This window comes from Heliangelus exortis, chromosome 1 (genome assembly GCF_036169615.1).
Source record: "Heliangelus exortis chromosome 1, bHelExo1.hap1, whole genome shotgun sequence".
NCBI classification, from domain to species: domain Eukaryota; kingdom Metazoa; phylum Chordata; class Aves; order Apodiformes; family Trochilidae; genus Heliangelus; species Heliangelus exortis.
Window position 1 is genome coordinate 147,106,853 of NC_092422.1, and position 15,944 is coordinate 147,122,796.

The 15,944-nt window shown below is 52.9% G+C and overlaps 1 protein-coding gene across 1 annotated transcript; it reads left to right on the plus strand.

Moving 5' to 3' along the window:
• Positions 1 to 5,160: 5,160 nt before the first annotated feature.
• On the plus strand, positions 5,161 to 14,506 carry CSDC2 (cold shock domain containing C2). The gene is made up of 4 exons (XM_071732208.1): positions 5,161 to 5,408; positions 11,702 to 11,971; positions 12,197 to 12,319; positions 12,566 to 14,506. The coding sequence occupies exons 2-4, from the start codon at positions 11,772 to 11,774 to the stop codon at positions 12,726 to 12,728; spliced, it is 486 nt and encodes a 161-aa protein (XP_071588309.1). The 5' UTR covers positions 5,161 to 5,408; positions 11,702 to 11,771; the 3' UTR covers positions 12,729 to 14,506.
• Positions 14,507 to 15,944: the final 1,438 nt, after the last annotated feature.

Below are 15,944 nucleotides of genomic sequence, written 5' to 3' on the forward strand. Positions count from 1 at the left end.
GGCGGGGTCGAGAGGCCCTGAGAGACGCGGGGAGGAGCCTCGGCTCGCCCCGCCCCGCCGCCGCCATTTTGTCCCCTCTGAGGCGGGGTGGCGGTACCTGCGGGGAGGGGTGCGGGGCTGCGGGGCTTTAGGGGGGCTCCTTGAGAGGGGGCTGGGGGCTAACTTTCGTTCAATATAAAGGTGGAAAGGCTCACAGCAACTGTGTGCCCTGTAAAGGGGTGAGCTGTGAATACCTGTGCCCCTGCCGCTGTTTCCCTGTCAGGTGTGTTCCCCTGTCACCCGCAGGAACCCATCATGCCAGTTACTGCCGTTTCGTTTGTCGTTTCTGTAAGCTTCAGTCCCAACAGGACAGGTGGATCAAAGTTTACACCTCTCTGATAGCCAATAAGTTCAGCTGTTCACATATAAAGCAAAGCCAAGTGGGTTTATAGCCCCCTCACACCTGGAAAATAATCTTCACAGCAGTGACTGCCCAGCACTTAGGTGCTTCCCAGTTATTATCAGGTACAAGTTGGCATCACGTGGAGCTAGAATAATTCATTCTGAGTGTTAATTACAAAAAATTTTAAAATTCCCATTGTATGGTTTTGCATTCCGTAGCGAGGTGAGCAGCATGAGGGACAGTGGGAAGCAGGGAGTTGGGCTAATGTCAGGAATTTGTTGGTGAAAGTCAAAGGAGGTTTGTTTGAAGTGTGTTTAAAAAAAGATTCACCAGGAAAACCAAACATCTCTGGCTGACAGTAAAAACTGCACTGTCAGCATAACAGCTTTGATGCAAATGCTAAGTATGTCATCCCCCACATCCTCCAGCAGTGTGTAGCGAGACAGTAATGAATGTTTTAGATAAGAAATCATTAAATGTTGAGGTGTCTTGGAGCGGGAAGGGAAAAATGAGATTGCAAATACCCTGCGTAGGTCCTGTTAGCAAGGTACCTGTCCTGGCCAAGGAGTTTCTGATCTTTGCAATTAGTCCTGTTTCACCAGGATCTGTTGGGGTTGGGGTTGTTTTTTTGGTTTGGTTTGGTTTTTTTGGGGGTGGCTTTTTTTGTTTGTGTTGTGTTTGGGTTTTTTCTTTTCTTTTTTATAAATATGGGTGGTCTGTACAGGTTTGGCTTGTTTGTATTAAATGGTTAAATGGGGGGCCCAGGAAGAAGTTTTCCCATCACCTGGGAAGAGCGTAATTTTTCTTGGAACAGCATCTACCTTCTCAGCAAGGAGCTCCGTTGCCAGTGCAGCAGATACTGCTTTATCTGAACACCTCAACCCAAATCCCCAGAGTTTCTTGCTCTTCTTGTCCTACTTCAGGGACTGCTTACAAAGGCTCCTTTCTCCTGTGCCACGGTCGTGACTGTGCTAATCTCAGCACGGCACAGTTTTGCTGGCACACGTGCCACATCCCTTGCTGTTCTGTCCTGGCCTCATACAGGTCTGGCAGTGCAAGTGTGACCTTTAGGTGGAGTCCAGGTTTTTGCAGATATCTGTAGCTACTTTTTTAGAAGAGGGAATACTTTCTGACCCTGTCCTCCTTCTGATGTCAGTGGAAGAAATAGCCTTGGTATCACGTGAAGAGGGAGAAGTTGGATGTTATTGGTACTGCCAAGGTGATCGCTCTGAAGGCTTTTTCTATATGAAAACTGTGAGGTTAAATAGGGGCAGAGTTTCATGGGAATAGTAAACTGAATTCCTGGGAGAACATGGGAGATGAAGAGAAGTGGATATGGACAGAGTCATATCACACTTCTATTTTTAGCCTGTCCTTGAGCTAACATTTTTCACGCTTCCAATAGCTGTGCCCCATTGTGGGCTCTTGGGTGCCTTATAAGAAGAGGATGAATCTTCCTTCAGCCTGATGCACAGTCCCCCAAAACCAGCTGTGTGAGCAGCTGGTCTGCCAGGCCTTGCTTTGTACTGGTGTGGGTTTTAATGTTTGGGTCTCCCATGTCTGATCAAGTGTAAGCACCAAGAAAGCTCCTCTAGGGTGGGGACGTGCAAAATCACTCTTTTACCAGCACTATGACCACTAACAAGGGCTGAACACTGCAGGCTGTTCCTCAGTGCACGTGACTGGATCTCTCTATGCAGCTACATATTTTGGTGAAACTTGCAGGTACTGTGATACTACTTTGGGGAAACTGAACTGAGGTGTGGAGAGAAAGCAATGGTGATCATGCAGTCATTGAACTTCATTTCCTTAAGGTACCAGGCTGCAAACACCACCAGAACTGAGTCTGGCCCTTTCTCAACCTCCACCAGTAACATCACTGGCTGTGGTGAATGATTTCCAGTCTCTCCCCCTATAGGTAACTCCCCCAGTCCCAACCTGATGTATGCCTGGGCCTTTTATGTACACCATGGATGCTGCTTTGTTACTACCTAGGTTTTCTCCGTGGAAGAATTCCATATTTCATAAGCACCATCTCCAATGTAAAAATATGAACCAAAGCCAAACTTTTCTTGTCTTAACTCAGCTGTTGATAATGCTCAGAGTTACCTAAGCTGCAGCATTAATATAAGGTGAAAAGCTTCATTTTACTGAGGGGTCTCCTTTTGTCCTTGTAGTACTGACACCACAAATATCCACAAATCCACAGTGAATGTACCCACCTTTTCACACATAATCATAAAGTCTCTGGAGTCTTTCTCAGCAATATTGGGACTTTCCTGATATTTGGGTGCATGGTTCTTGTTGCTGGGTTTTTTTGGTTTTTTGTTTGTTTGTTTTGGGGCTTGTTTTGGTTTGGGTTTTTGTTTGGTTTTTTATTTGTTTTTTTTTTAAGCTTCAGTTGCTGGAATCCAGGGACTGCACAAGGAGGGTCTTTCTGTCACTCAGAGAAAATCTCAGATATTTCTCATTCTCATAATTGCACAGGTTCATTGGAAAATGTTATCTGAAGTTACCTGAAGGCTCAGAAACTGGGAGGAAAGAGAACACCCATATGATTTTGTTTAAAATTTCCTCTGCCCCCACATCCCCATGGCTGCTGGGGAAAACTGGCACAGGGATGCTGGGAGGAGGTGAGTGATAATTTGCATCTAGACTGCTTTGGCCCTCTTTTGATTGACTCCAAAGGAATTTTATATCATCTCACATACAAAGTCCTCCACTCTCCTGCCTTTGCTTCTGTCTCAGCAGGCATCTCTGGCACTCCCACTCCTACTCTGGGATCAAAGCTTCCCCTCTTCTCCTTTTATCATTTTCCATGCTTTAGACTCCCTGCCTTCGCTGCTGCAGCGCATGCCCAAAGCTGCCTTCAAGTACACTTCAGGTTCTCAGTGCCTTTTCCATCAAGAGCCTTCAGTGACTACCTGGGAAAGTCAGGTTCTGAGGCTCATCTCCTCTGTTCAGGTTACTTTGTTTAACACGTGGAGCTGGGCACATGGCTAACCCTTGTGCACCACAAGTCAGGCAGGGTAAAGCAGGTGGTTATGATATTCAGTGTACAGTTGTTGAATGACCACTGGAGGAAAAAGAGGGTGTGCCCATACCACATGGCTCCCAAACTGTTCCAGCTGTTTCCAGCTCGGAACCCTCCTGGTCTGGATGTGTAGAGCTGTCTTCCAGGGGAGGATGGGCCATCTCAGGAGAAACTGAGAGTGCAGACTGAGAACTGGCTGGGTATGTCCTCCCCTTCTTTTGTAAGGTTTCGAAGGGTAGACTGGGGACATAAGCCTTGTGGTGTCTGTAGGGAGTGAATGGGCTCCTGATTTATTGTGGAAAACTGCTTGAAAAGCCACAATGTGATGGGAAATGGCAGAATCCACCAGCACTTGGGGTTTCAGTGCTTCTTGGTGGTCTTGCCATGGGCTGGTCTCTTCTGTCTGCAGAGCCTTTTTCTGCACCATAGTTCATTGACAGGAGAGGCACAACTGCTCTGTGGTCCTGTCCCTCTACCAAAGCCCCTGGGACAGCCTCAGACCAGTGCCCACCTGGATGATGGATGGATGGATGGATGGATGGATGGATGGATGGATGGATACAGGCAGGCAGAGCAGCCAGGGTCCTGTCTACTGACCCTGTGCCCTTGGCAGCTTCCCACACATCTCACACACCACCCTGCAGCCCTCAGGGTTTTTGGTGGAACTGCTTCAGCTGTCACCATCACGTTCAGCTACTTAGAATGACTTACAAATCATTTTAAAGAAACCACAAGCAACCCGCAACCACCCTGTGTCACAAGACACCTGTGACAGCTCCTTGCAGCACTGAAACTGAGCCATAGTTGTTTAGAGTTCTTGCAAATTTAATTCTAGAATTACATTGACCAGTGTGGTAGGGTGCAGGTGTGGTCCACCCTTCTGCTCCAAAATGAGGCTGATTGCACCTAAATTCCCCCCAGAGGATGCCTACCCAGCCTGTTCTTAAAAACCTCCAGTGGTGAAGACTCCAGTGCTTCCCCAGGCAATCTACTTGAGTAATTAACTGTCCGTTCATTAGAAAGCATTTCCTAATGCCAAGCATGAATCTTGCTGCTTGCAATTTAGACCCTGTTACTCCTCTCCCTATTCCCCAGTGGACACAGCAAACAATTGATTCCCGTTCTTGTCACATCGCTCTCGTGCCCCAAGAGAGAAAGTCTCCAGCCAAGTTATGACGTTGTCTCTGCCAGGGGAGAGGGCTCTCCTGGGCATGGTTATGCCAACAAAAGGAAAAATTGGTGAGATCTTTCAGGGTCAGGGAGTTGCCTACTGCACTGCTAGAATCAGACCCTCGGAAAGCCCCCGGGTTTGCGGCTGCTGCAAGCCTGGACCGGGGGAACGGGATGGTGGGGTGGATTAGTGGCACGTGTCCCTTATGTCACCCCCTGTGACCGGGGTGACAATGCCACCTCTGGGTGCCGGGGGGTGCAGACTCGGGCAGGTGGGGAGATTGGCTGCAGTGGGACTCGAGGAGACAGGGAAGAGGTTTGACTCTTCCCACAGGACTTGTCCTCATCCAGACCTGGTCCCCTGGGCACCACCTCCCCCTCTGGTGCTTTCCCACCCTCCTATACCCTATCCCACTGCCCACCCTTGGCATCCAGCCCCGCGACTAATGCACATCATTGATCCATCCCCCCCGGGGAAGGCTCTCGGCCTCTCCAGCCCCCGGTACAGCCTCGCTCCTTTAAGCCTGGCTCAGAAAAGACCAAACTGATCCCTCCCACCTGCCCGCTCCCCCTGGCCTGGCCCTGACGTCAGGGGAAGGCGTGCGGATGAGTGTGTGTGTGCGAGGCGCACATCATAGACACATCAGATACCGCAGATCCATCAGGAGGCAGCGGGCAGGCAGGCAGCCGGAGGAAGCCCCCTCAGAGCCGGGCTGCAGGCGAGACCGCTGCCCCTCGCAAGGCAGCGGAGGAGCGTTCAGCCCCGGCGAGCACCGATGCTTTGCGGAGCGCAGCTCCAGGGAGCCCGTGACTGCTAAGGAGGTAAATCGGGGGAGGCACAATGGCCATCCGGCTTGCCCGAGCTATTGTAGCTGGAGGAATTCTTCGTGCACCGACTTTTTCTTTCAAAGATGCGGTTTTGTTGTTTTTTTTTCCTTTTGACAGCAGAGAGGTGTGAGGGTGAAGTGTGACTTCTCCAGTTCTGTAATTCCCCACCAGCCTCAGGAACAATGACTCCTCTGGGGGTGGTAGCAGCGGCACTGCATGTCTGGCTGGGGGGCAAATAATGGGGGCTTTGCCACAGAGGGCTGAGATCAACTGGGACCCAGCTCTCCGCCGTGCGTGGGAGGAGGCAATCTATGAAATATCTATCTTATTTGAGCAGGCAGATAATGATGGGGGCTTGAATTGGGGTTTCTTTGGGACTGGCTGCACTATTCATTCCTGCAGACAGCAAGTTAGATATACAAAGGGGAAAGGAAGGGCACAGATGAGGACTCTCGTGTCAGGTTTTGAATAGGCATTATTCTAATTTTTAAAATCCACACCAGCATAACAAAAAAATCAAACCCCACAAATGTGGTATTTGGGAGTGATGGTTATGCATATATGCCATAAAGGTAAATCAAGCCTCCATGATGGCTTCTTCCTTTGCTTCCCCTTTGCATCTGGCAGCCTGCTTGCCCTCCTCCATGGCCTCTCAGAGATCTGGGCAGCCCAGCATTGACTAAGGGAGCGTTTTATGATCAATCCATAAAGGTGACATTCATATTTTAGCGCTAAGCAGGCTGTATTGTAGGCGAGACCATCTCAGCAAAGATCCCTGGAGTTGTGAGTGTGATTGGTTTAGCTGGGGAGGGGATGCTGTCAGTGTGTCTTCCCCCAAAAAAACACCTGGTTTATTTTTCCTGTAGTAATTTGTCTCAGCAAAGGTGTTTTAAATATCCAGGGTTAGCAAGGAAATTGCTTTGCTTGTCATTTAACTCTTAACGGAGTGATCTGGTAACCAGAAAAAAAAAAAGGGGGCGGGGGGGGGGGCTAAGGGGGGTTGCTGAGAGGCTTTCATTAGCATTGGACAGAGACAGCATTTATAAAAATCTGCCAGACACCGAGGCTGTGAGCCTCCTCCAAGGAAGGGAGGATGGAGAAACATAACCTGGTGAGTGCTGCGGTGGCCCTGCTTGTGGTAACCCCTGTCTGGAGCCATCCTGATTCCTGCCCTTTCTAGCAGCCCCAGGGGACGCTGATTCAAGGACTCTGCCGGCCACCACGTTTTTTTAAAATGCCTTAGTGTGTGGAGGTGTAAAGCAGATGGAAAATGGGATTTTTTTTTTTTTTTTTTTTTTTTTTTTTTTTAATTTTTTTTTTTTTGCATCGAGCTCTGGGGACACATTGCTTCATCTGGAGGAGTGTATCTCTTCTCTGTTTCAACCCATGTCTAGACAGAGTGGGTCTGGGGGGGGCATCAGCCTCCCTGAGGATGGCGTCAGGCCAGAATGTCGAGTTCCCTGCTCCATGGGGTAAGGAGATGGCTGCCAGCAGGCAGCTGCAGAGATGGGGACTCTTTGATATACAGGGACCTTTTTGCTGCTTGGGGTGGAAGGAGCAGGGAGGCAAATCTGACTCCTAAACTGGGGGGCACTGACAGTTGCAGAGGATGGACAAAACATGACGGTGAGTGACAGGGAAGGTTCAGCAGTGCAGAATCTTGCTGGGAAAAGGCAGCAAAAGGAAAATAACCTCCGGCTTCTCAGCTGGGGAGGGAGAAGGGAGACACTCAGGAGGCCCCAGCCTGGTGGGAGACATCATCCGAGACAGGGATTTGCAAAGGGACACAGTGACATGAAAGGAAATGGCCCATAAAGGTGATGGTGAGCCGAAGGGTCACGTCCCAAGCTGGAGCGTGACAGCCACCGGCGGAATAGCCGTCCATTCGTCCGTCTGTCTGTCTGTTCTGAGCAGCCTGGGGGTCCCAGTGGATGGGAAGGAGCACAAAGAAGAGCCACTCGGGAGGGCTGACTCGCTGAAGGCGATTAAGCCAATTAAATATGTATTCCCCTGCCTGACAGAGGGAGCGTGAGGGGTTTTTCTTCGCTGCCGCTAATGAACGGGGAGTGGCAGACAGAGGCTGGTGCCTCTTCAAAAGGCTCCTTCCTCCCTTCTGGGGGACCTTGAAAAGATGTTTAGTTAAACAAGGTCACAGCCAGCACCCAAGTCAATGTGTATTGCTTTAAAGAGAGGGAGAGAGACAGTGATTTTATTTGATAAACCGCAGACCTTTCAGTTGCTGGTGATGAATGGGGTACTTGGATCTCGAGATAAAAGCTGATGTGTCTACTGCCTGTCTGCCTTAATTGGCCCCGGGTTTCCTGCGAGCGCTCCCAACTGTCAGCTCAGCTTGGAAGCCCGCTCTCCAAAAAATAAAAAAGCAAAGCTGGCTGGCACTGCCAAAGGAAACCCCATCACCAGAGGGCTCTGAGGTTTCAGTATGAGATGGTCTTGTTGAAGAGGGGGGGAAAAATGGACATGGTGGGAGGTGTTTTTTACAAAGAGCATCCTTTCAGGGAGTGCTACTTATGCATATCCTTGGCTTGGAGGACTGTCACCTTAGGGGAACCTTTGGAATGAAGCCACAGAGGGAAAATGTGGAGGAGCAAAGCGGAGGTCCCTCAGTGGTGGTGGTGGGGTGATGCTGGAAAGACTTCCCGTGCCCCATGGCAGAGCCAGAGGTGCTGCAGCCTCTGCTTGCCTCCTCAAGTGACCTGGATTTCAGGATCTCTGCGCTGTATGGGGTAGACACATATTCAGGGGAGGACATGGTGGTGTGGGAGAGAATTGGGCTGGGGAGAGATGCTCAATTAATATGACTGCTGGAGGTGGAGGAGAGGGGAAAAGGCCTCTGATGCCCTGCGCCGGGTGCCTTCTCCTCATCACCTGCTGAAGCTGCAATGTGCAGAAAGGGCTAGGAAGAGGATGGGTGGAGAAGAGGGAGAGAAGGAGAAGGACAGGAAAAAAGGAGAGGCTTTCCTGGCTCTCCAGGAGTAGAAATTGGTGAGGACGTGCTCCCATCTCCCCTTTTCTCTCAGCCCCCTTTTGCAATGAGTATGATTTCCTCGGTCCCTTTGTTTGCTGCGGGGATTTAAATGAGAAGGGAGGCAGGATGGCGCCCCAGAGTCCCCTGTGGTGGCAAAGCTCCTTCTCAGCCTCAGCTTCACCAGCACTGGCAAAGCCAGGCATTCACCCATCAGATCCCATGGCTGCCCCACAAATTTGGGGTGCTCAAGCTAGGCATTGGAGCAGGGTAGAGTGCTACTGGCCATGGGATCCAGCCTCAGCCTCAGCATGGGGGTCTCTGCTCCAGCCCCCACTCCAATCAGAAGTTAGATCCAATGTCTTGGTTAGAGCAGACTGCTCTGGGATATGCCCTGGGGGGCTGCATACCCCCTAGGATGTGGATGCCCTTCTGTGCCTTGTCCCTGTGCTCATCCCAGTGAGCTGACACCCATGCCAGGGCTCTCCCCCATGTCCCCAAGGGGAGCTGGGTCCCCAAGAAGTGCCCATGGGTGGTTGTGCCTGGCTCATTCTCCCATGAGGGACAAGAGCAGCTTGTGGAGGCAAATGGCAGCCCTAGGAGGACACCCTGCACAGCTGTCTTTGGGCTTCAGGAGCAGGTGTCTGCTGGGCATCCCCCAGCAATGCCCAACATGCTCCTGATCCCCACTAGTGCTCATCCCCCAAACCAGGAAGCCTTCCTGTGCACCCTGGCCTGGGCCAGACCCACAGGTGACCTGGGACAAGCCCCCACTTTGCTTCCATATCCACTGGCACAGCACTGTGTCCCTGAAAGGCTCCCCCTCCTGCATGCCCCTTCCCCTTTGCCTTCTGTTTTTCTTTCGCCTCTGTGAAACTTTGATTTTTCCAGACCCGTTGGAGGAATCTCTTTCTCCCGGTGCCAGCCAACCCACTCAGCATACTAATTGTTTGCTCCAAGCATCTTTATTCACCCTCCATTGTCCCTAATCTGGTGGGGAAACCGAAAACTCATCAGTGAAAGTGCGCACAGAGAAGGCGCGCCGTGATGAAGCCATTTTCATAGTGGCAGCTCCATGATATGGCAGAGAAGTGCGGGCTGCTGCTCCCAAATTGTCCCACTGATCCACTCCTGACACCTCCTGGGAAGCCACGCTTGGGGACCGCATAATTTTTTCTTCCCAAAAGTGCCTAGGCAGCTCGCCAGCACAGGCTGGTGGTTGGATGAGAGGCACAGATGGGAGCAGAGGAGCAGCTCGGTGGCTGCCCTGGCGTTTGGATGTTATGCTTGGGTTCTTCCTGAGCCCCTCTGAGCTCCTCAGGCATGGGAGATACTGAGTTTGGACATGGGGAAAGGAGGTGGTGAACCCAGCCAAAGGGGAAGGAGGTGCTGAGCCTGGGAAAGGGAGACAGATGCTGAGCCAGGGCATGGGGAAAAGAGATGCTGAGCCAGAGTATGGAGCAGGAGATGCTGAGCCTGGCAGCCCCAGTGTGGGGTTGGGTCATGGAGCAGACAGTAGGCACATGCACTCTAGTTATTTGATGGCAGAGAGAAGCTCCTGAAGCTCCTGAAAGATTTGGTGCAGAGGGGAGAGATGTTTTGGAGGGGGTTGCAAACACAGCTGGAAGTTATCTTGGAGGACAGGAGAAAAATGGTGGCTTCTGCCTTGGGGTGGGACCATAGCATGGTCTCTGCTGCCTGGACCTCAGGGTGAAGCTTTGCAGGTCTTCAGAGAGGGGGCAGTGGTTAAGAAACAAGTAGCATGTGGATGGGCACCAAAGTGGGACTGGCAGGGGTCAGGGCTTAGAAACAGGCAGACCCTGTGGCAGGAGAAGAAGGGGAGTTGGGGGAGGGGAACGGGAGTTGCCTGGTCCCTCCCCCAAAACTTCAGCTGCTCTAGAAACCTTTTCTTATGTCCTTGCTGCCTGCTAATTTGGGAGCAGAGGTGACCCCCTTTCTCACATCCCCCCAGGGCCTCCACATCTCAAGGGCTGAGGATGAGTCAGAAACCAAATTAAATATTCTCCGGGTTTCCCAGCATGTGCAGGTATAGTCCCAGTGATGCTGCACACCCCAGTGGGGTGGGAAAGACTGGAGGGGATGGCAGGGAAGGGGTCTGTGGGTATTGGCATCCTCAGCTCAGGGTGATGGGGAAGCCCCCAAGCCCCAGGGGTTCTGGAAACAGGTGAGTCCTACAGCCAGCAGCCCCAAAGAGCGATGACCACAAGCAGACCCTGGCGTGGGGCTTCTTGGTGCCAAGACAGAGACACTCAGTGCTGAACACAAGGATTGATGTGAGGAGACATTGGCAGGGAAAAGGCTTTTGGAGCAAGTGGCTATGGTGCTGATCATGCACCAGAACATCTTTCTCAGGGGCTTTAAAATGCACAACTCCTCCTCCTCAGTTTCATGCTCAGGATGGTTGAGTGAGGACAGCATTGCCCACACTTGCTCCATCCCCTGCTCTCTGGCAGGAACCCAGGCCACCAGGGTCCACTGCCAGGTCTTGCACAACCTGTATCAGCTGTGTCAGGTTGATGGGGTTTTGCCCCTTGGGGCTTTAACTCCTTTCAAACTGTGTGATGCCAGGCAAAACTGGAGCCCAGTGATGGCAGCCAGGAGGTCATGCTTGTGTCATGGCTTGACTGAGGTGCTGGAGAGCTGTGTGTGCTCCTGGTGCCCCCGGACGGCCTCCTCATGTCCCTTCCTTGTTGTGACATTTCCAGGCAGGCAGTGAGCCCTTGGTTGGGCTGGGGTTGGGTTCTAAATCCCATAGCACTGAGGCAGCCTCCAGCTGTGGAGAGACCTCAGACTGCTGGTCTTGACCGACCTCTTGTCTTAGCCTTTTTCTTTTACCCTTTTTGCAGAAATCTCGGGATGGGGGGAGATCTCAGAAGCTGAGGAACCAGAGGTACTGGTGGTGTGTGAGCATCCTTGCCAAAATGGTCATTGCCCATGGCAGCCTACACTGGGCTGCTCCTTCTCCCAGGGCATGCTTTTTGGTGACTTCATCTCTAATATGTGGGATTATCCTGGAGAACAAAAGATGAAGCAACATGACAGGCTCTTTCCTTCCCTTGGGACTGGTTTCCTGGAACATCCCTGGTTGCTCCAAGACAGGACAGGCTTACTAGGGCAATTCCCAGTGCAAGGGTTTGGTGCACAGTACCGAAGGCCGGTGGCACACTGCTTGCCCACACAGTCCTGGGGCTAGGAACAGAGGGGACAATTTCCAACAGCAAACCACCCCTTGTCAAAAGTCCTCCCTGGGGGAATGTAACCACCCCTCCTCTTTGTTCCCCAGGTCACAGGCAGCAGACCCAGGCACCGGGGCACCCTTCCTTCTGCTGCTTGCCCACCCACCCAGCCCCAAAATGGAGGAGCCCACCGGCCCCACGATGTCGTCGGACCCCAATGCCCCACCAGCAGTACCACCCCTGCACTCCCCCAAGTCACCCGTGTGGCCCACCTTCCCATTCCAGCGGGAGGGCAGCCGCATCTGGGAGCGGGGCAACCTCCTGCTGCGGGATCTGCCCAGCCCCCTCCCCACCAAAAGGACCAGGACCTACTCGGCGTAAGTACCCAGCACATGGGGCTTGGCACTGAGCTCAGCAGAGACCCGCCGGCAGCACCTGCGAAACTCTTTATGCCTGGTGCACATCACACATCTCTGGCCAGCGTGGTGCCTGGCATCACCAAACCCACCTGGCTGGGGGTGGGTGCTGTGTGGTCTCCTGGGGAATGCCGTGGTTTTGTAGTGCTGCTGGTGAGGTGTTTCTCCATCCCTTTCCTCCTGCAGGACAGCCCGTGCCTCCGCTGGCCCCATCTTCAAGGGTGTCTGCAAGCAGTTCTCACGCTCCCAGGGCCACGGGTTCATCACCCCTGAGAACGGCTCAGAGGACATTTTCGTCCATGTGTCAGAGTAAGTCTGAGGGTTTCATGATGCTGGGACACCCTGGGGGAGCTGTGCTGTCAGCATGGGACTGGAGAACCGTGGGCTGGGGTGTGGATGAATCCATGGGGTGGGGATGGGACTCTGCCTGTCCTCTACCTCATCACAGGTGGGTTTTCTTTTCTGAGGTGCAGCTGGTGGGTTCGGTGTCTTCCTTAGTGCTGGGGTGGGGTTCCAGCTCTTGGACCCGGCCCTACCACCTCTCCTCTCCTGCAGCATTGAGGGGGAGTACGTCCCAGTGGAGGGGGATGAGGTGACGTACAAGATCTGCCCCATCCCTCCCAAGAACCAGAAGTTCCAGGCAGTGGAGGTGGTCCTCACCAACCTGGCACCCCACACGAAGCATGAGACATGGTCCGGACAGATTATTGGCTCCTAGACGCCCAGGAAGGAGCCACTGGCCACTTGGCCCCATGGCACAAGCCTGCTTGCCCACTCACAGGGGGCACGGGGGGAGCCAAGGCGGCAATGGGGCCGGGGCCGCCCCCAAACCCGCAGGCGTTTGCGTTCGGTGTCTTTTATAAGGTTATGGTTTCCTTTCTGTGTGTGTGTTTGTAACTGTCTGTCAAGGGGGGATGGGGGAAGCCAAGCCCTCCCATGCCACCCCCCAGCTCCAGGGGCAGTGGAGCCCCATGTCCCCCTTCTTGCCCCTGAGGCCATAAGGAGCAGGGGAACCTGTCCTGCTCTCCAGCCCCCTGTCTGCTCTGGTGCTGAGAGCAAGAGGTGGAGGGAGGCTGGAGGGGCTCAGCTCATCCTCCTGGAACCTGCTCTGGTAAGGTGGATCCCTCACTTTGTCCCTGCTGCCTGCAGCACCACAGCAGTGGGGTATGCCATGGGGCTGGGGGGAGTAGGGCAGGTTGTGGGGTGGCATATCACTGTGCAGGAACTGGGTGGCTGAGACCCACCCCCATTGCTGGCAGCTCACAGCACCCACCTGAGCCACCTCCCTCCATCAAAACATCTCAGGTCAGCAGTGCCATGGGGAGGTGAGTGGCTTACAGAAAGAAAAAAAAAAAAAATTAGGGGCAAACTGCTGCTGGAATGGCACTGGGGGTGCCCAGCATGGGGCAGGGGTGCACTTGGCATCTTTGTGCTCTCAGACACCTCTGGGACAGTAATGCAGTTTTCTTGGCTCAGTGCTTAGTTTTGGGGAGATGGCCGCCTTCTCCTCCCCCTCCCCTTGTCCCCCACTCCCCTAGGGACTCCCTTCCTGCGTGCATGTGTGTGCATGTGTGTGTGTGTGTGTGTGTGTGTGTGTGTGTGTGTGTGTGTGCACATCCATAGCTTGCCATGGGGTGAGGGGCTGAGGGGTCTGGGTAGCTCCAGCAATGGGGCAAGCACAGCTGCCTCCTTCCCAGCTCTCTGGTGTAGGCAGGGTCTCATATACAAAGCACAAACTTCAGTTTTGGTCTTCTCCACCATCCCCTGGCCCAGTGGGCTCCTGTGGCCCCGGGAGAGGTGAGGCAGAGGGTGGTGGGATGGGAATGGTGTGCACCAGGGTTGGGCCTGAGCTGACTCCAGGGCAACTTTGCTTGTGATGACATTCCAGGAATTACCAGCATCTTAAAGGATTTATTTCAAAGCTGAGTTGAGGACAGCAGGTTGCCAGCTGTCCTCCTGGGCAGGGCAGGAGGCAACATCCAGCTCCCTGGGAACCTGCTTGGTGGGAGCTGCCAGAGCTGCTGTTCCTCCTCTGCACTGGGGAGGGACATTTTCCACCTTTCTTGCTGCCGATGCTGCGGTGGGGACAGCGTTCCTCCCTAAGTGGGGAGAGGAGCAGGCCAAGTCTGGTGCTACATGGGACAGCTGAGGCCCTGGGGATCTGGGAGGACCACCAGGCAGGCATGGGAACTCTCCTGGGACCCTGCAGCCCATCTCACTGCCAACACACAGCCCGGCTCACCAAGGGGCCACAGTGATGCTGGCTCAGGCCCCAGGCATCCCGGGACACACAGTCAGCTTGGCCAAGGCAAACTTTGATTCCTTTTTTCCTTTCTTTTCCTCTCTTTTTTTTTTTTTTTTTTTTTTTTTTTTGGAAATAAACTAAAACTGTAGACTTGTTGGTGTTTTTACAACTCCAGTGTGGTTCCCACTGTCTGACCCTGTGTCAACCTTTGTAACATTGGCAATAAACCATTAAAAGTGACTTTCCCCTGAGCCCTGTCCATCATGGCACTTTGTCTCTCTGTGCTGTAGCAGTGGAGATGCTGGTGGCTCTCCCAGTTAAAGCACCTGGAGGGTCCAGAAATTTATCCAGATGGGAGGAGGGACTCATCCACCTCCAGACAGCATTTCCTGGGAGGTCCCAAAGTGCTCCAGCCTTGCTTGGGAGGAGCAGACCTGGAGCCTGAGATGGAACACTGCTGCCCACCAGGAGGAGTGACAGGGGCCAGGTCTGGTCCCCTACTACTGCAGGGATTTCAAAGTGTGACCTTCTGACTGGGTGTCACCCCAGCAGAGCCTGGCACAAAGCCCACACTTGTCACCAAATCTCATGTTGTAGCTTTTTTTTTTTTTAATATACATATATGTGTATTTAAATATATTTCACATTTAACAGTTGGTACCAGACAGGAGCCACCTGTCTTGCACAGATCTGGAGCCATATGGCAAGACAGTCCCCAAAATGGGTCTCACATCTGCTTGCTCACACATACACGAGGAGAAAACCCCACTCACACTGTGGGCACCAACCAGGACAGGAGCATCATGGCAAAGAGGTCTTGGGGACAAGCATGCACCCTCCCCTAGGTGTAATGCTCCCACTTCATCCCGGCCTGCAAAAACACAGGGCAGGCAGCCAGGGCACTCGGTGGTCCTGCTTGAGCAGGAAGGTGGCCCAGATGACCTCCAGACATTCCTTCAGCTTCAACCATTCTGTGGCTCTGAGGCTGTCCCAGCCACTTCTGATGCCACCCTCCTCATCCTCCAGCAGGACAGGGTCTAATGGTTGGAGGTGCCCTCAACTAGGACAAGCATGGTATAAGACAGACAGGAACAGGGAAGGTTCCGGAACTTGATCCTACCATATGCACGCGTGAGCTCCTGAGCAGAGAAAGAGATGGCTTGGTGCCTCAAAGGTCCACTCTGCCTCTTCTCTGCTCACCCTGCAACTCTCCCCACCCTGAGCAAGGGACACACTGCCATACAGAGCAGCCTTGGCCAGAGACTTCCCTTCCCTTCAAATATGCAAGGCATTTCAGGCCCTAAGGCCACCACTGGCCAGGCCCTGCTCCGCATTCACCCCAAGCTCGCTAGAGATCCTGCTGGTAGAGGCTTATAGGAAAAATAAACTCCAAAAACTCACACGTAACATGATCCACAGTGAAACAGTGAAGGAAGAACCACAAAACACACAATTCCTCTATGTAGCTTGCAGTGGAGGGCCAAAAGAAGTGCCCTGTGTTGGCTTCCCCAACAGGTCCTCTTTCCCCAAGCAGAAGTCTTCTCTGGGTAGACAGAGGAATTTGTGCATTTGCTGGGGATTTCTGGATGCTGGGGCTGATGGCTGCATTCATGCAAATGTGATGTGTTACAGACCTGACGTGTTGTAGAGTTAAAGGTGCAGTCAGGTGAAAGAGGCAGCACCCAACCA

Coding starts and splice junctions, on each gene's coding strand:
- CSDC2 (XM_071732208.1), top strand. CDS start 11,772: ATGGAGGAGCCCACCGGCCCCACGATGTCGTCGGACCCCAATGCCCCA. Junction 11,972..12,196: donor AGGACCAGGACCTACTCGGC/GTAAGTACCCAG, acceptor TTCCTCCTGCAG/GACAGCCCGTGCCTCCGCTG. Junction 12,320..12,565: donor ATTTTCGTCCATGTGTCAGA/GTAAGTCTGAGG, acceptor CCTCTCCTGCAG/CATTGAGGGGGAGTACGTCC.